General features: G+C 37.3%; 1 protein-coding gene across 3 annotated transcripts in view; it reads right to left on the bottom strand.

The window, feature by feature from the left end:
- LOC150086778 (uncharacterized) overlaps positions 1 to 26,801 on the bottom strand; it is a 236,181-nt gene that overhangs the window by 15,168 nt on the left and 194,212 nt on the right. For all 3 annotated transcript variants that reach the window (XM_090371572.1, XM_090371569.1, XM_090371571.1), the window contains 4 exons: positions 17,807 to 17,981; positions 11,303 to 11,418; positions 9,176 to 9,269; positions 6,061 to 6,146 (listed from right to left, as the gene is read on the bottom strand). In XM_090371572.1, the coding sequence (XP_090227698.1) occupies positions 6,061 to 6,146; positions 9,176 to 9,269; positions 11,303 to 11,418; positions 17,807 to 17,981 (471 nt within the window). The remainder of the gene's footprint in view (positions 1 to 6,060; positions 6,147 to 9,175; positions 9,270 to 11,302; positions 11,419 to 17,806; positions 17,982 to 26,801) is intronic.

Below are 26,801 nucleotides of genomic sequence, written 5' to 3'. Positions count from 1 at the left end.
GTCTTCCCTTCAGGTTACCACGGTGGAAGACTGGTCAGGCTGATTGGAATGCCTTCCAACATCAGGCAAATTTTGACCTTAATGCAGTCAGTCAGGAGCCTATCAATGATGCAGGCATGTACAACACAAAAAATATCATCCATGCAGCTGCCAATACCATACCGATAAAATCTGTCTGGTTTCCACCTTTTCCCAAGCCATGGTGGAATTCACAATGCACAACAGCAAAAAAGGCTCAAAACCAAGCTTGGGGGATATTCCACCGCTATCCTACCACTATTAATCTAATAGCCTTCAAACGTGCGCGAGCCAAAGCACGCTAAATTTGCCGTCAGAGTGAAAAGGAATCACGGATCCGTTTTACATCATCTATTAAACAGTCTACCAACACTAAGGTAGTCTGGGATAAAATCCAAAAAATGAAGGGAAAATATACATATACATCTCACCTCATCGATCCTAGACTATAATGATGCACTATTGCAGAGCCCACTGCAATAGCCAATGCTCTTGGGGAAACATTTTCAAACATCTCTGGGGTATCATCCCATTCCCCAGAGTTCCTGCTCCTGAAACATAACAGAAAAAAAGCAGCACTAAATTTCACACCGAAAAGCTTTTTTCCCTACAACTTGTCTTTCACTCTGCAGGAACTAAAAAGAGCTCTCTATCATTCCAAGGCAAGTGCTGTTGGACCAGATGGCATCCATTATGAAATGCTTAAACATCTCTCACCAACATCTATGGATCGCCTGCTTGTTCTCAAAACAATCTATATAAAAGAGCAATTTCCGGATTCCTGGTGCATGGCATTTGTGCTTGCCTTTGCGAAGCCAGGAAAGGATCCTAAACTCCCTACTAATTACCATCCTATAGCTCTGACTAGCTGTCTGTGCAAAATCCTGGAGAGAATGGTTAATTTTTGGTTAATGTGGTATTTATAATCGAATGATCTTCTCTCCAGCACCAAGTGCAGCTTCCAAAAAAACAGATCAACTCTTGATCACTTAATTAGACTGGAAACATCCATCCGGGATGCTTTCCTAAAACACGAACACTTGGTGTCAGTGTTCGTTGACATGGAGAAGGCATATGACACAACTTGGAGATTTGGCATCTTAAAAGATTTGCATAGCCTTGGTCTTAGAGAGCATCTCCCTATTTTTATTAAAAACTTTTTAGCCAATCAATCTTTCCAAGTTCGTGTGGGATCCTCACTCTCTCGTCCCTTCTGCCAAGAGGAGGGAGTACCACAAGGATCAGTATTAAGTGTCACGCTTTTCGCCATCAAAATAAATTCTATCACAGAACAGCTTCCTCCAACTGTAAACAGCGCCCTCTATGTTGATGACTTTAGCATATTTTGTCAGTCATGCAACATGAGGGTTATTGAAAGACAACTGCAACAAGCCATCAATCGCCTTAATTCCTGGGCTAATGGCTTCAGGTTCTCGCCGGAGAAGACTGTTTGCGTATACTTTTGTCGTAAGTGTAATCTTCATCCTGAACCTGAATTAAGGCTCGGACAAAATGCTATTCCAGTAGTGTCAGACACAAAATTCTTGGGACTTGTGTTTGATAAAAGTTGACCTTTCTGGAACATATTTGTCAACTTCGTACAAAGTGTACGAGGGGACTAAATATTCTTCGCTCTCTCCCCTCTACGCGTTGGGGAGCAGACAGGTGCACCCAATTACGTATTTATCTTGCACTTGCACGATCCAAATTAGACTACGGAGCCCGGGTATACTCCTCCGCAAGAGACAGTGTCCTTCGATGGCTGGACCCTGTCCACCATCAGGCTATCCGTATCGCTACTGGAGCATTTCGAACATCTCCTGTCCAGAGCTTATACGTCGAAGCAAACGAACCACCATTATCCCTTCGACGTAAGCAGTTGTCTTTAAACTATGCTTTAAAGTTGAAATCCCTGCCAGACCATCCTACGTGGACATCCGTTTTTGAGCCATGTTGGGAAAACTTGTACAATATCCGTCAGACTGCCAACCAACCATTTGGTATTCGTGTCCAAGAGCTAATCAGAGAGTTTAACATCATGGTAGACAAGTTTGCACAAACACCAAAAGAAACTCTTCCACCCTGGCATGCTCATACCCCATCATGCGACTTTTCCCTTAAGAAATGGGTAAAGTCTGAGACTCCATCATCTGTCTACCAGCAGCTCTATTATGCACACCGAGCTGAGCACTCCGACTTCCTGCCAGTTTACACAAACGGCTCGAAGTCTGAATTGTGGGTTGGATCTGCTGTTGTCTTTCCGGACACTATAATATCTCAGCAGATTCTTCCTGAATCCAGCATATACACTGCAGAGCTGCATGCTATAGAGTTAGCCTTGGATCACATTCGGACTTGTCAATGCCAAAGGTCAATAATATATTCTGATTCTTTGAGTGTATTACAGGCTTTATTATCTTTGAGACATAACTCTCATCCAGTTCTCTGTTGGGTTCAACAGAAGATACATTATCTTCATGAATACAAGTTTGATATCTGCTTCTGCTGGATTACTAGCCCCATTGGGATAAGGGGAAATGATTTGGCTGACACTGCAGCCAAATCATTTCCCCTTGCACATAGGAGGGTCATCTGCCCTCCTATGTGCAAGTCTTGCAACACCATTTTATTGATAAAGCACATTTTAATAGATTGCATTAATTTTACCCATGTTCGCAATTTATATTTTACCGCTTTTACTGATCCGACTGGGCCTTATACACTCAGTCAGATTTTATCAGACAACGATCACATGTCAGCAGTTTTTAAGTTTTTACAAGCTATAAATATATACACACATATAAATTGGATAATTTACCTTTAACCTTATACTGCCTTATATATATATATAACAATTTGACGACGTAACCTTTTTAAAGGTTACCAGAATTTATCTTTGTTGATATTTTAATCTTTTCTTGGCGCAGTATAACTGTAGTCATTTTTGCGTCAATAAAATCAATCAATCGAGGCAATGTTAGGTGGGTCGGAAAACTTCTAGCGTGGGGAGATACACAGACTGAAAGGTTCAGTGGCCGCAGGCAGAGGCAAAAGTGATTCTTGCACTGCTTCTATTAGAATGGGCAGCAGACTGGAAAGCAAGGTAATGGAGATTTCCAGGATTGCTGGGAGTCATAGTGGAACAAGTAAATACATGAGCTGTGTTAGAGTGGCTAGGAGCAGGAACAGGTGCATGTACACTAAAGCTAGGAGTATAGTTAATAAATTTGATGAGCTTAAAGTGCTAGTCAAGACATCAAAGGCAGATATTGTTGGGATATCAGAGATGTGGTGTCACATAGATATAGGCAGTGCAGAGTTAGAATTTGGGGAGTACCATGTGTATAGGAAGGGAGGAGGGGTTATGCTGTTAGTTAAGAAACATAAAATCTGAGGAAGTGCATCCAATTGATGTTGATGGACAATGCAGTGTTGAGTCTGTTTGGTGTGAAATAAGCACTGGGAAAGGAAAAATGAGAGTAGGTGTGTGTTATAGGCCTAATGAATCTGATGAGTATAATGAGCAGTTGTGCAGAGAAATAGAGTGGACCAGTATATCAGAATGTCTTATAATGCAAGATTTTAATTTTCCAGATATTGACTGGAACTTGTGGGTTGGTCACTCGCACATTAGCAAGACTTCTGTGGATTTATTGGATGACTGTTTTCTACAGCAACATGTTCGAGAGGCAACCAGAGGGAGTAATACTCTTCATCTGATTATCAGTAGTGATTCTTCATGCATTAAGAATCTGCAGATAAAGGAACCACTGGGAGACAGTGATCATAATGTATTGATGTGGGAATTATTTAAAGATGTAATTACCATCAAGGCTAAAGGGAAGGGCTTTTGCTTTCGTAAAGGTGACTACAGAGGTCTCAGACAGTTTTTAAATTCTGTACAGTGCGATCAACTGATGATGTTACGAACAGTGAATTCTAAATGGGAAGCCTTCAGGGACTTAATTTTGGAGGCTACTAGGCTTTTCATTCCAACTAAGAAATACTGTTCAAGGTTTAAGCCTAAATGGATGTCAGATGAATTAATGAGGCTAGTGGCAGAAAAGAAGAATGTATAGGATGCATATAAAGTATCAGGCACCTACTGAAGAAGCCTATTGCAGGTATAAACTAGTCTGTAATGAAGTCACAAAGGAGGTTAGGCAGATTATGAGAAATCTTAGGCAAAACATGCAAAGAAAAACAGCAAGGAGTTCTTTACTTATATAAACTCTAGAAGGAAAGGGATGAATCAGATTGGACCACTTAACATAGATGGGTTGACTATTGATGATCATGCTCAGGTAGCTGATAAACTGAATGAGTATTTTGCATCTACATTCACACATGAGGAGTTATTCAATGAGGGGAGTGCCAGAAGTTTATCAAACACTAACAGGGAGCTAAGTGATTTTGTAATAACTGAGAGCAAAGTGGAGGAGAAATTGTTGAAGTTAAACATAAGGAAGGCATCTGGGGTGAACAGGATCTATCCAGTTATATTAAAGGAAGCAGCAAAGGAAGTAAGCAAACCTTTAGCCATAGTTATGAGAGCTTCCTTGGACTCAGGGAAGGTCGCCATGGACTGGAGGTTTGCAAATGTATTGCCAATTCACAAAGGAGGTTCAAAAGATGACACAAGTAACTACAGACCTGTTAGTTTAATTTGTGTTCTGGGAAAAATAATGGAATCACTGGTTAAAGAAGCAGTGCAGGATCATCTAGACAAGACTGCAGTAATAGTTAAGACACAGCATGGGTTTGTCAAAGGGTGGTTTTGTCTCACCAATTTGATTGCTTTCTATGATGTGGTCACAAAGGAACTGAATGCCAAAAATAATTTCGATATCATATACTTGGATTTCAGGAAAGCTTTTGATACTATTGCACCTGGAAGACTTTTGTACAAATTGGAGAGGTATGGCATTAAGGGTAAGTTGCTACAACGGATAAAGGGATGGCTGAGTGGGAAATGACAGAGAGTGGTGATCAATGGACACTGCTCTTCGTGAACAAATGTTATTAGTGGAATTCCCCAGGGTTCCGTGTTGGGCCCATTATTGTTTTGTATATTTATCAAAGATATTGATGAAGGTATATCAGGTTTAATGTCCAAGTTTGCAGATGATACAAAGGTTGGCAGGGTTGTTAACAACAGTAAAGACAGTATGCTACTCCATCTGGATCTAGATAAGTTGAGCAAATGGGCTGAAAAGTGGCAACTAAAGTTTAACATTGACAAATGCAAAGTACTGCATATGGGTAGCAACAACCGAAGAGAAACATACCAACTGTGTGGTACTAAACTCAAGGAAGTGCAAAGTGAAAAGGACCTGGGGTAATTGTGCAGCCAAATATGAAGTTTGCTGAGCAGTGCAGACGGGCGGCCAGGGCAGGTCATGGAGTCTTGTCAATGATATATAGGAATTTTGCTAATAAGGACAGGGAGGTGATAATCCTGTTATACAAGGCAATGGTCAGGCCACACCTAGAGTACTGTGTACAGGTCTGGAGTCCTCATTTTAGGAAAGATGTAGAGTTGCTAGAATGAGTACAAAGAATGGCAACAAGATTGGTGAGGAGAACAAAGGGGTGCTCTTACCAAGAAAGGCTTGAATTTTGCAAATTGCAGTGCCTGAAGAGTAGGCACCTGTGAGATGATCTGATTGAGGTGTATAAGGCCTTGAATGGGTTGAGCAAGCTGAATTCTGGTGAGATGGATTCTTCATCTTACTCAGATTAAGAACCTGAGGGGACACAGTTTCAAATTGAGGAAAGATAGTTGTAGGATAGATGTGTGGAAATTTGCCTTTAGCCAGTGGGTAGTTGATTGGTGGAACAGGCTTCCATATTTTGTTGTGGAAGCTAATAGCCTAAATAAATTTAAGGCTGAGCTGGACAGGCATTTGGAACGAATGGAGGGATGAAATGAAAGGGATTTTTTTTTTTTTTTTTTTTTTTGGGCTGATGCCATAAGCTTGCTTTCTTGGATCATATGCCTCTACTAATGCTAATAAACAGAATTAGTTTAATCATCTTTACCTTTTTATGAAGTCCCTTTTTCCTTCTTGTAATTAATAACATGTCATCAAAGAGGATGACATACATTTCTGTAGGTTTTCCACTATCTGGAAAACAAAACAATTTATTTATGATATTCAATGACAAATATATGTTTAAAAATTGTTCTCAATCTATATAATAGCATATGGATAAATAATAAATTTTTTGAAAATAATTATTGGTGAGCATTTGTATTTTCATGTTTATTTTGGGTAGGATACAGTGCAATCTGCACTATGTACTATTGAGCTGATAAATCTCTACCTTTTTTTTTTTTTTTTTTTTCACTTTATAGGAATTTAATATTAGGCTGTACATTCTAATATCTGGTATAAATAAACCACATCATAAACCAAGTCATGAAATATCTTGACTTTTCCTATAAATATGAGATATAAATGTGTGGTATTTTCATGCAGGTTGTGTACCATATATATTGTTTATAATCTATGTAGTTAATTAAATTCCAGTATTAGGTCTGCCTTCCTTGAATATACGTGTAAAGGGAAGCAGTCTTATAAAGGATTATAAATGAATTTGGTGTTGAACATCTGAGATTGGGAAACGTAAGTTATAGGGATATATGCTCAAGGAAATCATGCTTTTAGGTTTGACTTCTGGTTATATTACTATTTCCTACTTTCATATCACCTACCAGCAAAATACAAATAACCATGTCACCTGCTACCATATTCAGAGAAATGATGCTAACAGGAAGGCAATGACAACAGGGTGGACCTTAGAGTTGTTTCAGCATCTATAATCTATGCTAAGGCCATGGTCTCTGTGATTTTATGAGATTTAAGAAAACAAATATGTCTATACCAACAGAAGACAAGTGCCAGCTGAAAGACATCAGTGCATAAGTTGCTGCCCATGGTAAAGGTACACATCTGTTCAAAGAAAAGCACATCTATAAACCAAAACACATTCCTACAGTAAACCTTTTCCTATGAGAAAGTATGTGGATTAAACAGTTTAGGTGTGTGTTTTAAATATAGCTTTGAAGTTATTTCCACAACGTTTATCAACAAAAAAAAATTGCCAAAGAAAAAATATACCTTAGAAATCTGTGTTTAAAAATATGATTGTGCAATTGTATTGTTGAAATAAAATTTTTTAATCCTATTTGAATTATATTTTTTTTGTTTTTACTATTTCTCTATATCTTCCTATTGGAAAATATGGCCCTAGGTGTATTACTGAAAAATTGAAGTAGAGTCAAGCATGCAGTTGGGCTGATGAAAATTCAGTAAATTAAGGAAATAAAAGTAGTGGGTAGAACCATTTGGTAAAATTTTGTTTGATTCTATATATAGTCTTTGATTTCACCTCTAGTTTATGCCAGGAAGTGTTTCCACTTCCTGGCATGACTTCAGATCAACAGCTAGTGACTTAGCAGGATTCTCTGGACATGGAAAGCAGTTCACTTTCACCACATGAAGCTAAGTGACTTAAGAACCTTATTTATCTTTTGACTGTTCTTCAAAGGGATTAAACTATGCATTCATAATGGATGCACTGTGGAACTATGGATTAGTGTTAATTGCCTTGCAGCACTGGGGTTCTCTCCAATTCTGCAGTGGAACTATGGATTGTGACCTTTGAATAGTATCACACAGTTTGTCCTGATAATGTCATACTAGCACTATAAGAGGTGTGCTGCACTTGATTGCCATTATGCAGGACAATATACTGCCTAACATCACAAAGTGATCTGTATTTTTCAAGAAGGTGTGTGGTACCACTAAACTTTATTGGCCAGGTTCAATCTAAATTTGCATGATGCTTGTGTTCTCAGTGGTTGATTCATACCCATGTCACCATGCCTCACTCTGTAATCTACCTGCAAAATGTTAGATGTCTAGAATCAATCTTTCTCAGTATATTCTCAGATTATACTGAGATTGAGGCAATGGTCAGGCCACACCCTGAGTACTGAGTACCGGTCTGGAGGCCTCAATTTAGGAAGGATGTAAAGTTGCTAGAATGAGTACAGAGAAGGGCAACAAAACTGGTGAGGGGAACGAAGGGGTGCTCTTACGAAAAAAGGCGTAAGTTCTGCAAATTGCAGCATCTGGAGACTAGGCACCTGTGAGGTGATCTGATTGAGGTGTATAATGCCCAGAATGGATTGAGCAGGCTCAATATCAATGGGATTCTTCCTCTTGCTCAGATTACAAACCTGAAGCGGCATAAACTGAAATTGAAGAAAGACAGTTGTCAAATAGATGTGTGAAAATTTGCCTTAGCCAGCGGGTAGATGATTTCTGGGACAAATTTCCATTTGTCATTGTGGAAGTTGATAGCTGAAATAAATTCAAGGAAGAAGTGGATAAACGTTTGGAGTGAATGGATGGGTGAAATGGGAAGGGTGCTTTTTTTTTTTTCGTTTTTTTTTTTTTTTTTTTGCTGATGCTGCCATAAGCTTGCTTTCTTGCATCTTATGCCTCTACTAATGCTAATACTATTCATTTTCCAAGTGCTAAAATTACGTTTTAATTATCCTATAATTGTAATTTGATTCAATTAAAAAAAAAAAAATCTAAAAATCAGTAATAACATTTGATGAAAAAGATCAAGATTTTGTCATTGGAAGAGAAAAAATAGTTTAAGTGATGAACAAAAAATTTTGATAGTGCGCAAAAAGTCCCATCATATTTTTAGAGAATTTTTCAAGCAGCCATGATGATGTACTTATATTTCTGCTATTTCTAAATTTTATATAATACCAGCACAGAATATTAAACTGTCACTCAGATACTGATTAAAAGAAGAAAGGATATATTTTTCAGCTGTCTAAACATGAAAAGATATACGTAATAAAAGTTTATCATCCCATGAAATGACTGTTTCATGGCATTCAGCAACAACTCCAAGCAAATTTTTTTAAAATTTGCCTTATGGCACCTTTCTGGCACCAATCACAGGTAAGCTATGAAAATGCCTACCCTAAATTTTTGAATAGTGTATATGTAAAATCTTCAGTGAATTCAGGAAATGCAAATTAAATTGTATGAAAATGTGATTTAAGAGTTGAAATGCTCTAAGCATTTGGTACCCATTTTATTAAGCAAACTTGTCATTTACTTACCTAATAACTGTAAAGCACCTTCGTGAATTATTTGCCTCCTTGGACTAACAATGAGACGTTCACATGGTTGCTTAGCAAGTGGTCCCTTCAGAAACTGAAAGAGTTAATATAAGGATTGAGTGAACTGTTGAATGTAATACACTTTAGGAAAGCAAAATATTACTGAATTAATTGTCTTATATTAATTCATTAGATTAAGTGAATTGATAGCTGATTTAGATTTCTTCTCTGAAGATGACAGAAATTCAAACAATAGCAAAATGAATCCCGCAGACTCCACTTACTTTTATTCTAAATCATCAGTTCCCAAAAAAAAAAAAAAAAAAAAAAAAGGAAGCATTTTTACAAATAATCAAGTCAAATTGAAACTTAATATTTTCTCTATTAGTATTACTGTTCACAATATTTTGCAGCAATTACCTCCCAACCTTGTAGTATGCACACTACTGTGTGTACCACCACAAAATTCTAGGCACCTCCACAGCCACGTGGGCAGGAGCAGCAGTGCAGAGCACACGCTTCTTGATTAGACCGAGATTCGAGCCCATGACCACCAAATACGGAGGATGCGGAAAGGTCAAGGAATACCACCGCATATCCCCGGAGCAATATAGCCTTAGTTGCTAATGCTCCTAAAAACCAAATAACAAACAGACAAACAAACAAACAAAATAAAATTCTCTAAAACAAAAAAAAAATTTCTACAGAGAGGGGAAAAAAAAAAAAATCTTCAGAAGTGTCATGAAAAAAGTTTATATTTCTTTTTCAATAGTTACTTCTAATTTAGATAATTCATAACAATCTGAATCAAATATAAATTAGTAAAACTGGTTATTTATTATATAGCTTCATATATGTATGAAAAGCAATGCCTTACCTTTTATATTATAATGCCTATATCCTTTTCTATTCTATTTAAATTTGTTCTTATATATATTAGTTCTATATATATATATATATATATTATATCCACTCTTAATTAGATGCTTGGATGAAGTATTTAGTTTAACTGTTGAAAGACCTTGCAAATAAAATATTATCATTATTTGTATCTACATACACACATATATATGTATAAACATTCTCATTAACTTTTTAACCTGGTAATGCTTTCACACAGGGTGATTGAAGCTTTGGGCTCAGATAACTCATCATCTGAATGAGTAAGAACCTGAGAAACTTGTGGCTTCCACAATGAATGTTTGAAAGGTGTTGGCATAGAGCAGAGGTGTGGGGCACACTTGAATTTTTGGGGGGAGACTTGTTTTCACAAAGCACTTTTTTAATGGAATATAGACAAACCATCCCACTAATCCAGGTATGAAACTTTTTTTATTTATTTTATTCCTTTGAGATTAAATGTGTTGAAGCATATATTAATTTTTAAAAGTATGCATATTCATAGCTAAATTATGTCAAATCTGTTTATTTGCACTTGTTCTGGAACTTGGGGGCCTTGTGAAATTTAGGAAAAATTTTAAGGGAGATCAAGGTATAAAATTTTGGGAACCTCTGGTATAGAGTATTCCCCCTTCATGCTAGTAGTAACAGGTCACAAAGCAGTACGTGGTATCCATGAAGGGACTATACAGAGGCAAGATGTTTATACCTCAGTAAAGCTGCCAATCAGTAAACACAATTTGAAGTGTCAGACTGGAAGGATTTGCCAATCTCAGGTGGAGTGAGTAGCCCCACACTCACTTCCCAAGTTAGTCTTGGTTTTTCAGCTTAAACAACATACAAATTGGCCTGTGAACATACACAGACGCAATTGGAAAACACAATTCCAAGTTATTCACTTAAAATTTAAATTATCTCAGTTCAAGTTCTCATATACTATAAGTTGAAATTAACTCTTTTGTTTGCAGCTTAACTTGTTTAAATTTTTAGCCTGTATATGAGCATTTTACTGAGTTTTTATAATTATTTTGTTGGTTTATTATAATGGTAGAACAAAGAATATGAAAATGTAGAGAAACTATTGATTCTGACAAAACTATTTCAGTTTTATTTTACTCCACCTTTTGTTTTATTAATTTTTCCTCCAAGCTTGCTCTGAGCTTTCCATCTCACATAAATTGAAATGCTTAAAAATTATTTTTGATAGAATTAGTGTGTGTGACTTACCTCAGGTATGAATGCTTTTGGGTCTAATTCAGTAACTGATGGCCATACAATGTTACGCTGAATATCCAAAAGACGTTCAAAGTTCTTCAACCATTTCATCTTGTCATCTAGTTCTCCTAAAGCAAGAGTGGCTGAATTAGCTTTATTTCTTCTCTTTCATTACTTTTAAATTATAATGGCATAATAATAATTAAAGAGAAAACTTAAAAGAAAACATTTGAATTAACTTTTTGACTACAGAATAGTTATTCAGTATTCTAATCCATCTTTTAAGGAGTGGAATGCTGAATGGATAGTGGCTGCCATTTCTTATCCATGAAACTTAGTTAATCATGTGGATAATGAATGAAAAATTTAAAATTGAATTAAACTTAAACTCAGACTTCTTCTAAATTTGTTAAGTTCCTGTTGCTTGTGGTAAATTTATATTGAACTGTTCATACTTAACTTTCATCTATAATTATGCCACTTGAACCTTGAATTTCAACCTTGGTTTGAAATTCAAGTACGCTAAACTTTTCTTCTTCATTCATTATTCCTTTAAAATAACTTGTATGAATTGGGAATTAATTTTTCATTATATTCCAAATTTTAAAAGCATAAATTCTAATAAGAAAGGGCACTAAAGAGGCCTTATAAGTATTAAGAATGATAATTCACAAACATAATCTGGAATTATAAATTAATATGAACACATTATCCTTTTCCCATATAAGTTTTCTATTAATAATAATTATCTTTTTTTTGTTGTTGTTTTAAAATGAGTCATCCTGGCTATCATTATTTCACATATTACAAGGTAAAATGCCAAATATTTGCAATGAACAAAATTCCTCCTCCACATACATACATACTATAAAAGTGAATAAAGAATTTTGTTCCTTTACGAATGTTGTATTTCCTAAAACTCAGTCTTTGGCAACTAAAATAAGTTTTCTTTCTCTCCAATTCGTTCATGCCATTAGATTGAGGTCCCGAGTGCCAAGCATTTTCCAAGTGATCAAGTGATTTAAAGTGTGCTTCTACATTATATTTAGTTTATTACATTTATAGTGATCTTTATTTTCTGTACTTCATAAGTAGGTTTTGCTAAAAGGACCTAGCAAACTATAAGAAAGGAAAGTCACCTTTCTTTTTTTCTTATTTTCAAACTAACCACCAACCCTACTAATTTATAGCTGCTGCTTGGTCACTTGGTGGCACTACTCTTGCCTCCTTGTGGCAGGGCTGGAAACCTGGGAGTTGGAAGTTACACTCCCAGGGCTAAAAAGAGCAAAACATGAGTAGTAAAGTCACTACTTCCCAAGGGACTTCAGAGAAGATCCCAATAAATCGAACTGCTGAAGATCCTGAAAACACTGCCAAAAGGCAAAGGAGAGACAGTTCAAAACCAACACCCTTATTCCTAATCATTCACTCCACTGGAGAGGAGACATTAGGAAAAAAATCCCCATTTTTCATCCAAAAAGTCTTGGAAGGACTAGCTGGAACACCGAAAATGGTTAGGCGACTCCGATCTGGAGATTTATTAATTGAAACATCCAATACCAGACATTTAGAAAAGTTACTGAATGTATCGAACTTTGGAGGTATACCAGTAGTTGTCACCCCCCATAACACCTTAAACTGTTCACAGAGAGTAATCTCTGAATGGGATCTTTTGCATGTTACTGAAGAGGAAATCAGCAACAAACTCCAAAATCAAGGAGTGATGAATGTAAGACGTATTTCTATTCGGAGACTGAAATATAATGCCAACCAAAACTCTAATTCTGACATTTAATACGCCAAAAGTCCCACCAACTGTAAAAGTGGGATATTTGAACTGCCAAGTAAAAGCATATATCCCAAATCCCTTGCACTGTTTCAAATGTCAAAAATATGGACACTCGCAGACTGTCCATATTTTTGACATGTCTGCATGTAGAAGTACACACCGACATGTGCAAAATGTGGATCCAAAGAACATCAGATCAAAGACGGCCCAGCTCCAACCCCAAAGTATCCAAATTGTAAAGGAGAACATCCTGCCTACTCCAGAACATGTGAAAGATGAAAAAAGAAAAAGAAATACAAAACTGACCACAATATTACTTACCAAGATGCAAGAAAAATGGTCCAGCGAACTATAACCAGTAAATCAACGTATGCACAAATAGTGGCCAGATATAAATCAGTTGAATGTCAAACTGAAATCTCAGTTCCTCCAATGAATCTTTCTCACCCCAAGTCGGCGCCTCCGTAGCCAGGTGGGAAGGAGCAGCAGTGCGTAGCACACGCTTCTTGATTATACCGGGGTTCGAGCCCGTCACCACCAAATACGGAGGATGCGGAAAGGTCAGGGAATGACCACCGCATATCCCGGAGCAATATGGCCTTAGTTGCTAATGCTCCTAAAAACCAAACAACAACAACAACAACATCACCCCAAGTCAAACACTTACTCCAAGCAAAACAAAAAGATAAACATGAGAAAACAGTGAACACACCAATCTCAATCCCCTCAGATTCTACAACTGTGAAACAGTGTAATAGTAATAAGGGACCACATAATTATGAACCTCCATCAGAATTTATGGAATTAGAGAATACATAAAAGGTAGATGATGAAGTGTTGGAAATTCATGCCAAAGATGATATGGATACTGGAAAACCAGTCTTTCCCAAAAGAGATAGACTAAGGACAGAAAAGCAAAAGAAAACAGCTCGTGGGGCTGAGCAAATATAAATAATGGATAAAATTATTCAATGGAACTGTTGAGGACTACGCACTAATTTTGACGATGTTCAATATCTGATCATACAGTACACTCCAATCTGTATCTGTCTTCAGGAAACGTACCTTAAACAACAAGATACCCTGAATATCAGGAACTATTCAATGTACAGGAGAGACTGAATAACTGACGGTATAACCCATGGAGGGGTGGCTATATTAGTAAATGGTAGAATACCAACACAACAAATGCATATAAATAGTCGATTAGAGGCGGTAGCAATTCGTACAATAGCAGGATCTCTATTAACCATATGTTCAGTATACATACCATCAGCAGAAGATGTCTCTTATGAAGACTTAGATGCATTAATACAACTACCTCCCCCTCTCTGTTTAATGGGAGATATAAATGGACATAATCCTTTGTGGGGATGCTCAGACTACAACAGAAGAGGACGCATCATTGAACAACTATTAGATAATCACAACCTCTTACTTCTTAACAGGGGTAACCACACTTGCTTCCACTTTTCAACTCTAACCACTACAGCAATAGACCTCACCGTATGTACTCCTACACTTTACACAGCATTTAATTGGGAGGTATTTGAAGATCCTCTTGGTAGTGATCATTACCCAGTAATTTCCACACTGGTGGGTGAGTATCCAAGTCATACCAGCAGGACTCCCTTCTGGAAGATAGATAAAGCTAACTGGGAAGCATTTGGTAGGAAAGCAGTTTTCAACACCAATATCATTGAGCATGAAACATTAGATGTTGCACCAGCACAGGAAACAGAGCCGAAGAGCAACATGGATCCAGTTCACTTCTACAATAAACAGGACAACGAATGCTCATATAATCTGGAATAAAATAAGAAAAATGACAGATAAAAATAGATATAGGCAGTCACCAATACTGCTTTGCAGTGGAACCTATCTTTATTACAAATACATTAGGTGAGACCTTTGCAAAGGTATCAGTGAAAACTTCATACCATCCTGAATTTCTGTTTCAAAAAGAAAAAGCAGAAAAGCATACGATTAAATTTAAATCAAAAGGTAATGAACCCTACAATCAACCATTCACAATAAATGAACTGCATGAAGTTTTGTCCACAGCCAGGCCAAGTGCAGTAGGTCCAGATGACATACATTATAATATGATCTAGCACCTTAACAAGACTGAATTAGAAAATCTATTCAAACTGTACAACAATATTCCAAGAAAATGTATTTCCAAACATATGGTGCCATGCAATAGTACTAGCTTTTCTTAAACCTGACAAAGATGTAACAAACCCATGTAATTATCGACCAATAGCTCTCACTAGTTGTTTAGGAAGACTACTAGAAAAAATGATAAATAAGAGATTGATATGGTATTTAGAAGAAAATAACTTTTACACAAACACACAGGTCTACGCTAGACCACCAAGTTAGGATAGAAGCCAACATCAGAAATGCATTTATCAGATCACAACATATGGTTACAGTATTTTCTGACATTGAAAAATGCTTACAATGCCACTTAGAGATATGGATCCTAAGAGATATGCACCATGCTGGACTCAGAGGCAATCTTCCTATGTTTATCCAGAAATTCCTTATGAACAGAACCTTCCAAGTCAAAATACAAACTGCTTTCTCTAAAATCTACCAAGAAGTTTTCCCAAAGGGCTCAGTCTTGAGTGTAACTTTGTTTGCCATAAAGATTAATTCGATCCCAAATCAACTCCCTCCTTAAGTCTCACGTGCACTTTATGTTGATGACTTTAGTATCTCTAATCAGTCACAGAACATGAGAACAATCGAGAGGCAGTTACAATGCGCAATCAACAATATAAGTAAGTGGGCACTAGATAACGGATTCAGACTGTCAATGCAAAAAACAATGTGTACATTTCTGCCGCAAAAGAAATCTCCATCCTGATCCTGAATTAAAACTAGAAGGCCAGAATATACCAACACAGCCTAAAGCAACATTTCTTGGGCTAATCTTAGATAAGAAACTCACATTTGTGGAGCACATCCGAGAGCTACATAAAAGTTGTACAAAACAGCTGAACAACAGCATGGGGAGCAGATGGATATTCTTTATTAAATTTATACAAAGCACTAATTAGATCAAAGTTGAACTGTGGAGCCCCACTGTACGATTCAGCATGGAAAACAGCTGTGAAATGGCTGGACCCAGTTCATCATAATGTGTATAACTACTGGTGCCTATTGTACCTCTCCCATATATAGTCTCTATGCCGAAGTCAATGAACCACCTTTAACTCTTAGGCGAAAATGACTGGAGTTTGATTATATATTTAAAATAAAATCTATGCCTTGATACCCTACTTGGGAGATCCTCTTTGATCCACATTGCAGAAATATTTACCAGAATCGCCAACAAGCAAATCGACCCCTGGGAATCAGATTGCAAGACTTTTTAGCAGTACATAACCTTAATTATAGACAGAGTAGCATACCTGCCAGTTCACACTCCTCCACCATAGGATTCGCATATCCCGATATGCGACTTCTCCTTTCAAAAATGGAATAAAAAAGCAATACCTACAACAATTTTCCAACAATTACATGCAATTCACAGACTTCAATTTCCTGACTATATTCCAATATAACACAGATGGCTAATATAACACAGATGGCTTGAAAACAGACGCTTTAGTGGGAGCAGCAGCTGTATTCCAGATATTACTTTAACACAACTACCGAAAGAGTGCAGCGTATACACAGCAGAATTATACGCAATAAAAATAGCCTTAATTCATTTACAAGGTAAGAGTTATACGAGAAATGTAATATATACAGAATCTTTGAGTTCCTTGCAAGGCATGCAAAACATAGGTACACTCAAACACACAATCCTTTGGACCTTATGACAAATACTAACTGACTGTGCCAGAAATGAACAGGATACCCTTTTCTGCGGGATCCCAGGACATACAGGGATTGCTGGAAATGAAGCAACAGACAAATCAGCAAAAGAAGCCATACTACAAATTGGAGAAGATATATCAGTGCCGTATTCTGATTACAAGCCTGCAATACGGCGCACTTGCCAGTTGCAATGGCAAAAAAACTTGGAACCAGCAAACTGCAAATAAATTATACCAAATAAAGCCGAATATTGAAAACTGGGTTTCTAGCACATGAAAGTCGAGACAAGAAAAAACTGTACTGGCTAGACTAAAAATCGGACATACCAATATTACGCACTCTTTCTTGTTGCAAGCAGAAGAACCACCATGATGCCAGACTTGACACTATCCAGTCAGTCCGACACATTAATAGACTGTCCTCCTTATGCAAAGGAATGCAAATAAGCCATCAAAGATACTTATAGGACACATCACACCATTACCCTAATGGATCTCTTGAATGATAGAGATGACTTCACAGATGTTTTCATCTTCCTTGAAGCTATTAATTTATACCATCTCCTATAAGGAAGTAAACATAAGCAACAGACTAACCCAATGAAGTACAAATCAGGTTAAATGGAACAATTTAAATCCAAAGCAAATACCTCTGAAATACATCATACCAAATGAACCGGCACATTATGACCCACATAGTCCATGCACCACTAAATCCCAATACAAATCAGACCAAACTATTAGATTGCTATAAACTAACTTTTTATGTTTATGATTAGAGTTAAATAAAAAAAAAAAAAATCTAAGTTGTTCAATATATAGTATATTACAACATAAATCATAAAAAAGAGAGAATCTGGTATTCAGTACCAGCTGGTTTCAATTTCTACCTACTTATAGAGTTTTCTTCTGCTTCCACTATGGCAGCAATAGCTCTTTGTTCTTCTGGTTTTTCAGTCCTCAGTTCAATTTCTTTGAGGATTAAAGGTACTCTCATGATGTGCTGCACAGGCGATACCAAAAGATCTGTAAGCTGAAGTTTCTTGCATCGGGAATCACGGGAGCACCACTATTAAATTTAATAAAAACAGAAATAAAGAAAGTGCTCATGGATAATGCCATTTATTCTAATTTATAAAATCATATAGTGGGAAAAAATATCACTTTGTTTTTGTCAACAATAAATAAATTTCCATTATTTTCAAGACAGCCAAGGCCACAACAGTTTGACAAATTCATTATGATATATACATATTGAATTAACAAGGGCAGTTGGATTTTCAGTGCCACAGTTGCAATTGACCATGCATTTTTTGTGGTAGTGTACAGGTTCAAACTTGCAACCTCCTTACAAATATCTGCACAAGATAATTGCTGAACTAAAACCAGTCCAAAACTGACACATCTATAGCTGTTTAGTTATACAGTCACTGCCATATTTAACAGTCACGTGAGCTTGAACCATGGTCAACTCAAATGTGCATGCTACTGGACTCATGCTAACAAATCAGCTAATCAAGTAGTACAAGGCAGTTGCTTAGCAAGATCAGGTGAATATATCAATAGGTAAGGCATTATATCAAACAGAGTGCAGTTTCTCACGAACCATTTAATCTAAACAATATACAGTAATAAAGAGAGAATAATCACTTAACTAACATAGATTCCTCTTCACAAATATTAAATCTAAAAGTATAATGAGGAAAGAATACAGAAAGAAAGAAACTGCTTATGGATGACGATGTTAGCTGAGACTACCCACTAACAGGACTGTACTTGCACTTCTCAGGGCCTGAGGTGCTAAGCTCTTATGAGGTCCCCTTTAAAGATACCAGAGATCGAGAGTCCAAAAAGAAAAAACTTGCATATATAAATATAATCAGAAAAAAAAAATTATTTTTGCTGATCTGTTGAAACAAATCAGTATTGCAAAGCGATCTTTGCAATACAATGATCGCTTTAAAAATTTGAGATTACAGAGGCCATGTGAGGCCCCCTCTATGGTGAGACCCAAGGCCAGCACCTCATGTGCCTGTTTATAAGTATGGCCCTGCCCACTAATGATTGAGCATCTAGACCATAATGAGCAAGGTTTAGACTCAAAAAATGTTCCACAAATAATCAAAGTCAAACCCATGAACCTGCAGTTGGTTTCATATTTATTTCCAGTACAGTAAGTCATTTTGTATTACAATTTGATGAACAGTTTTCTGTCATTTTGAATTGTATGAGAACCATTAGTTAGTATCAGCAGGGAAATGATGCAAAAAAAAAGCAAGCTTATATGGCATCAGCCAAAAAAAAACCTCTTCCCGCATTGCCTGTCCATCCCCTCTGATAGCTTGTATATTTCTTCCTTGAATTTATTCAAACTACCCATTTCTTGCAATCATCCTTCCTCAATTTGAATTTATTCCCCCCTCATATGTGTAGTCTGAGCAGAAGGAAGGATACCATCAGCATTGATCTTAATCAAATCCAGCCAAAGACTTAAACACCTCAATCATATCTCACATATACCTAGTCTCCAGATGCTGCAATTTGTAGAACTAAAACCTTTCCTGGTAAGAACATCCTTTTGTTCCTTACTAATCCCATTTCTCTTTTCTGCACCCATTCCAACAGTTCCACATCCTTCCTAAAACGAGGCTTCCAGACCTGTATGCAGTACACAAGATGTTTTATTATTCAGTACGTTTTTTTGAAACCCCGATAAGGGTTCCATCTTTTGGTAACCACAGTTAACTGCCTCATAATGAATGTTATTGCTGAATTTGAATAATGCTTGTTAGTGTGGAAAGAAAAAAGAAAAAATAATTTTTCCTTCTTTTTTTCTTTTCATGATATAAATAAATAACTTGATCAATATGATTAAAATGAACAGTTTTAGATATCATTTCAGTTTATTTCGAATTAGGTTAATTTGTTTGATTCAATCTCACCATTTTATTATCAAATGCTTATAAGTTAGTGCAGTATAAAATATGTATAAAAAGCATATAGGATGTCTAAATGATACAGGGAAGCTGATTTTTTTTTTGCATCTGCCAAAAAAGAAAAAGGAAAGGAAAGAAAGAAGAAAAAATTCTCAATCTTTTGTAATCAGCAAAATGTGGCTATTAAGTTCTGCTTTGAACTTTACTAAACTCTCTGCCTTGACAACTATGGCAAGCAATTTATTCCAGTGACATACAATATGCAGTCTGAAGCTAAACTTTGTGAGATCCAGCCTTTTGTTACTTTCTAAAATTTTCTGTGTTACCTCTAGTTCTTGTTTCTCCTACCACTGAAAATATACTCCCCTCATTCATTTTACTGATTCCCTTCAGGCCGTTGTATACTGTATATCTCAATTGGCATCCTCCCCAAACACAGTATCTAGCTGCCAAGCTTTTCAGTGTGTGCTCTGCAAGTCATTCTTCATATGAACATCAGTTAGTATCCCTCACCAATCTGGTTGCCTTTCTTTTGAACCCTTTCTGTATGCCAGAATTAAATTTCAAATTTATGTAGTTTAGAATACACTGAAATGAAATAAGAACATTTAGAGGTACTTTCAAAGAGTTCACAAAGCACACCAAAACATTTTCATCTTTGTAGCCAGCACTTTCTAATGGGAAATGTTTTGAAAAATACATTACCAAGAAACCAAACAACATAAAATTGAATTAAAATAAAATATAAAGAATTCACTTACTGAGGCCTCTCTAGCAGAGCAACCCTTTATTTCATATTTTCAGTTTTAGCTGGCTGTTTAGATGAAAGAGAGAAAAAAATTCAACAGACAATTTTGTGCAGTGTGTTTTTCTGAATAGAGAAGCACAAGTGCCTTGCTAAAATTTGTGACCCATGGCCTTTTATTTTATGACATCACTTCATTCTCCTTATTCTGTAAATGTTCATATGGAATGATTATTCAGCCCTATGCAGCTTAGCAGTAGGGACTTGTGTGAGGTCTGCACTCTTTTCTACTCCACCATCTGAGGTTTCTTTAGTTCTAAACATTTTATCTAAATGGTTTCAAAGAATTTCCACATACCACTCATACATGATTTTTAAGTTTATTTTTATTCTTCTATAATGACAGTATGCTACTGCAACAGGATCTAGAAAAGTTGAGCAGATGGGCTGAGAGGTGGAAACTGAAGTTTAACATTGACGAATTTAAAGTACTGCATATGGGAAGCAGTAAGCTCAGAATAACGTATCAACTGTGTGGTGCTATACTCAAAGTGGTAGAGAATGTAAAGGATCTTGGGGTAATTGTGCAGTCAGATATGAAATTTTCTGAGCAGTGCAGATGGTCTGCAAGAGTAGCTCATGGTGTCTTGTCAATGATATACAGGAATTTTTTTAGCAGGGATAAGGAGGTGATTATCCCCTTGTATAAGGCCACACCTTGAGTACTGTATACAGGTCGGGACACCTCATTTTAGGAAGGATGTAGAGCTGCTGGAACGAGTACAGAGAAGGGCAACAAGATTAGTGAATGGAACAAAGGGTTACTCTTATGAAGAAAGGCTTAAGTTATGCAAATTACCATGTCTGGAGACTAGGCACCTGCAAGGTGATCTCATTGAGGTGTATAAAAAAAGGAGGTGATTATTCCATTGTATAAGGCAATGGTCAGGCCACACCTAGAGTACTGTATACAGGTCTGGAGGCCTCATTTCAAGAAGGATGTAGAGATGCTGGAACGAGTACAGAGAAGGGCAACAAGATTAGTGAATGGAACAAAGGGGTGCTCTTACGAAGAAAGGCTTAAGTTTTGCCAATTACAGTGTCTGGAGACTAGGCACCAGCGAGGTGATCTGATAGAGGTGTATAAAGCCTTGAATGGTTTAAGCATGCTCAATGCTGATGGGATTCTTCCTCTAGCTCAGAAAAATCACCTGAGAGGGCATAAATTCAAATTGAGGAAAGACAGATGTAGGATAGACGTGCGGAAATTTGCCTTTAGCCAGCGGGTGGTTGGTTGGTGGAACAGACTGCCATCCCTTGTGGTGGAGGTTGATAGCCTAAATAAGTTTAAGGCTCAGCTGGACAGGTATTTTGAGCGAACAGAGGGTTGAAGTGGAAGTGGGTTTTTTTTTTTTTTTTTTGGCTGATACTGCATAAGCTTGCTTTCTTGCATCAAATGCCTCTACTAATGCTAATGCTAATGCTATAAGGCATTGAATGGTTTGAGGAAGCTCAATGCTGATGGGATTCTTCCTCTTGCCCAGATTAATCACCTGAGGGGGCATAAATTCAAATTGAGGAAAGACAGTTGTAGAATAGATGTGTGGAAATTTGCCTTTAGCCAGCAGGTGGTTGATTGCTGGAACAAACTTCCATCTGTCGTTGTAGAAGTTGATAGCTTAAATAGATTCAAGGCAGAACTAGACAAACATTTGGAGCGAATGGATGGGTGAAATGGGAAGGGGTTTTTTTTGGCTGATGCTATTATAAGCTTGCTCTCTTGCATCAATGCCTCTGGTAATGCTAATATACAGCGTGTTTCAAAAGTTATGTTCAATAATTTAAAGGTGAACTGTACAGACTACAATATGCAAAAAAAGCCTAGTAAACATGGGTCCTTAAGTGAATCATTTTCGAGATATTGCACATTTCGAGTTGGGATCCACCACTGACAAGGTGAACTGTACAGAGTTGGGATCCACCACTGACTTGTTTGTTTTGTTTAGATTATGCTCATTCTCTCCCTTTCCCCTCTCTCAATGCTCTGAGACATAGCAGGCATACTAGTACTTGTCAAAGAATAGTCAACATGGAAAGAGGTTACAGCAATGAAGAGTATGCGGACATGCACTTCATATGTGGTAAAGCCAATGGCAGTGCACTTGAGACTGCACGTTTGTACCAAGATGCATTTCCCCGCCGAAAGCAGCCCAACAGACGCACCTTCATCAGGGTACATCAATGCCTTAGAGAACATGCACTTCATATATGGTAAAGCCAATGGCAGTGCACTTGAGACTGCATGTTTGTACCAAGAAGCATTTCCCCGCTGAAAGCAGCCCAACAGACGCACCTTCATCAGGGTATATCAATGCCTTAGAGAACATGGGCACATTGCACATGGGGTACAAGTAGGTAGGCAGACCCAGAAGCATAACACCTGATGTTGAGGCAAGGGTGTTAGAAAGAACAGAACAAAATCCAGGAATTTTGACAAGGAGAGTTGCTCTGGCATAACGTACTGAGTCATAGCAGTGTGTGGCGAATTTTACATCTCCAATTACTGTACCCCTACCATATCCAGCGTGTACAAGATCTCAGCAATACAGACTACCCTCCCAGAGTGCTCCCATAGTCAGTGGCGGATCTTAACAGAAAATGTGCATTATCTCGAAAACGATTCATTTGCTGTCCGATGTTCACTGGGACTTTTTTGCTTATTTTAGTTTGTACTTTTCGCCTTTAAATTATTGACCATCATTTTTGAAACACCCTGTATATATGAGGTGATCGTTTAATTCGCGGGCTGGTGCAAGGTTTTGTTTACCGCACAAACTTTCCATAACTGCCGCTAGAGGCGCTCTCCGCGATCGCTACTGAGCAGACTCTGCGCATGCCATTACTTATCAAGATAGTGTAGCGTGGCGAGTTTTTTAGCCGCATGTCATTTAGGATCGTTTTGAAGCAAGTATGTCCGATACACAGATTGAACAGCAATATGTGATTCGTTATTGTGTTATACTGGGCTTAAATGCATCCGGAAACCAATGAATGAAGCATATGGTATTGAGTGTCTTGGTAGGACTGCCATATTTAAATGGCACAAGTTCAGTGAAGGGTGCGAGTCTGTTGCAGATGACCCAAGACCTGGCCAGCCTTCCTCCTCAACAACTGAGCAAATCACAAAAGCCCAGGAAGTTTTAGATGAAACCAGGCGAATTACACTTTTTGAATTAGTTGTTAGAATATCCATTTCATATGGTAGTGCTCACAATATTGTGAAAGATCACCTGACAATGTCGCGAATCTGTGCTCGCCGGATTCCAACAATGTGCAAAGAAATGTTTGATCGTTTTAAAACACGGTCAAAACTTCATAAATCGAATAGTGACTTGTGATGAAACTTGGATTTTTCACTATGATCCAGAGACAGAACCCAACAGACGAGTGAGTGGAAGCATTCTGATTCACCAAGACCTAAGAAATTTTGAACTTCTCGTTCAGCTGACAAAAAAATGGTTCTTGCTGTTTTTGACATAAAAGCTATTCTTGTTACATATTTTGTGCCTCATGGAATAACAATGAATAAGGAAGCAAACTCTCAGAGTCAAATTGTGCCACGCCATTCGTGAGAAATCTAGAACTTTCTGATGTGAAATGGTTTCTCCATCAAGATAGTGCCATGCCCCATACGGCTAATACTATGAAACCTGTGATCACTGCCGGAGGTGCAGAGGTTTTGCCACATCCCATTTATTTACTGGACTTATTCCCGTGTGATTTCTTCCTGTTTCTTGTTCTGAAGAAATTTCTGAAAGGCAGGTTTTTCGCGTCCGACACAACGATGCTTGCACAGCTATAACGGAAACACTTCACTGTCTTTTGCAAAATGACTTGCGAGAAGCATTTAATACTCCTATATATACACTAGTGTTCAAAGAAAGTGCATCGCCCCTTAAAATTGTAATTGTCGTCTGAATAACGTAAGTATATGGCAATACTTCTTACAGATTGCATCAGATAAGATTGGTATGCGTAGGTGATGACGTAATATTACATTAGCTGTTACTTTCAACTATATAAACACGCTCTGCAAGAGTTGCAGTCATTCCTTGTTTGCGTCAGGATGGCGAGTTACGTGCAGTTGATGCCACGAAGAAAAAGTATTATTGTTGCTTTACGTGAGGAAGGATGTTCTTCCCATCATATTGCTTATAGCGTGTCTTGTAATCAGTCGGAAGTGAGTAGATTCATTTCCAAACTCAAGAATACTGGTTCTGCTGATAGAAAAAAAAGGAACCGGAAACAAACGAGTCTCTATGCCAAAACAGGACCGCGTTTTGAAGCGCTTATGCTTTAAAAACCGTAAAGCTTCTTCGTCTGCGCTGAAAAGAGAATGGGAAGAACATACAGGAGTGGTAGCAAATGCAGTAACAGTCAAAAGACCACTCTTCAAAAATGGACTTGTAGCCACTCGTCCTAAGAAGAAGCCCCTCCTCACACAAAATGAAAAAGGCCCGATTAATTTGGTGTAAGGAAAATGTCAAATGGAACCCAGGGCAGTGGAAGTCAGTTATTTTTTCAGATGAGAAGAAATTCAACCTGCATGGCTCTGATGGGAGGCAAACGATTCGCCACAGACTGAAGAATACCATCCAGACTATGGTGTCTACAGTGAAATTCCCTACCAGGCAAACGATATGGAGGTGCATTTCGTATCGCGGAGTAGGTCACCTGCAGTTTATAAAAGGTTCCGTAAATGCCAATGGATACCTGGTTATATTGGAAGGAAAATTGCTGCCAACCATTAGAGACCATTTCAACCTGCCAAGTAACTGCATCTTTCAGGACGACTCTGTTCCTTGTCATCGGGTGAAAAGTGTAAGTAGGCACTTCTTAGTTATTTTAGCTTCATTTCTGCATTAGAGGTTCGACAGTAATGTGTTTACATTTGTTACAGGTGAAAAAATTGTTGTAAGAACGGTCCATTATAACTGTTAGCTGGCCAGGAAACAGCCCGGTCTGACCTGAATCCTATAGAGAACTGTTGGCATCGTGTGGAATCTGCAGTTGCTAGAAAGAAATCAAAGACCCCTCATGAACTTCAGTAAGCCATAATTCGTGTTTGGAACCATGAACTATCAGTTGATTATCTTCAGAAATTGATCTTGTCAGTGCCTCGACAGTGTGCTGCTGTCATCAGGGCCAGAGGCGGTTCAACTAAATATTAGTTTACGCCTGGTGAACCTTCCATTTTGTTTTCCATTTAAAATGATAAACTGAAGGCTTGTGATAACATTTCAGCCATGATTGTCTTGTTTACCAAAACATGTATAAAGGTTGCAAATGCTCATATTGGAATATTTTGAGAGCACCTGTCAAATATTACTTAGCTTTGCCTTAACTATTAATAAATATCTTTTGTTTATATTTATATTTGTGATGCTAGTCATTAATGTAACTTACCTTCGCGAAAAATGGTTAGAAATGTGAAATTCCGAAATTCCTAGGTGATGCACTTTCTTTGAACACCACTATATATATAATATAATTTTTATAATTGAATAAATATACTTACAAAGTAAGACGATTTACACATTATTAACATTTTAATTGTTACAAATATATTAGAGAAAGACATCAAGAAATGAGCAATTGCAAAAGCTTTATACGCCGCGATAGTTACTTTAATTAATAAGCACTGGATTAGAGGCTCTTTTGACGTTATGACGTCAGCAGTTTCAGAAAGATAAATCTGTGATCCTCACTCATGCATGTGAATAAAGACCTGATATAGTTTGGAATGTCGTGCTGCTGTACACATTGTTTTCAGTGGCTCACTTCTTGAAAATTATGTAAGGATTCCTCTAGGGACGTCAGTGTAGTAAAATTAACATAATTTACCTTTAAGTTTAATTTTCCTAAAATAGTTACATTTATTGTTCTTGAATTCGTTTTTCACATTAACGAGCCTGTTAATCTACATGTAAGCTCTGAATTTCATTATAAGTAAATGCTTTTACTATCTTGTGTTCTATTAACGATTAATTTTTCCCAGTGTAGTGAGTGCAAATTGTTATCAATTTTAATTTCCTACATGTCTTAAAAATAGCACACAACCATCAACACGTACTGTTCGAGATATGTTAACTGCTGCCATCTATTGACTGGCTATTGAACTAACTCCTTAAAATGATTAATTGCGATA

The sequence above is a fragment of the Mastigoproctus giganteus genome, chromosome 4, assembly GCF_048544385.1.
Source record: "Mastigoproctus giganteus isolate SK-2022 chromosome 4, ASM4854438v1, whole genome shotgun sequence".
NCBI classification, from domain to species: Eukaryota; Metazoa; Arthropoda; class Arachnida; order Uropygi; family Thelyphonidae; genus Mastigoproctus; species Mastigoproctus giganteus.
This window is presented reverse-complemented; position numbering and strand designations above follow the sequence as displayed.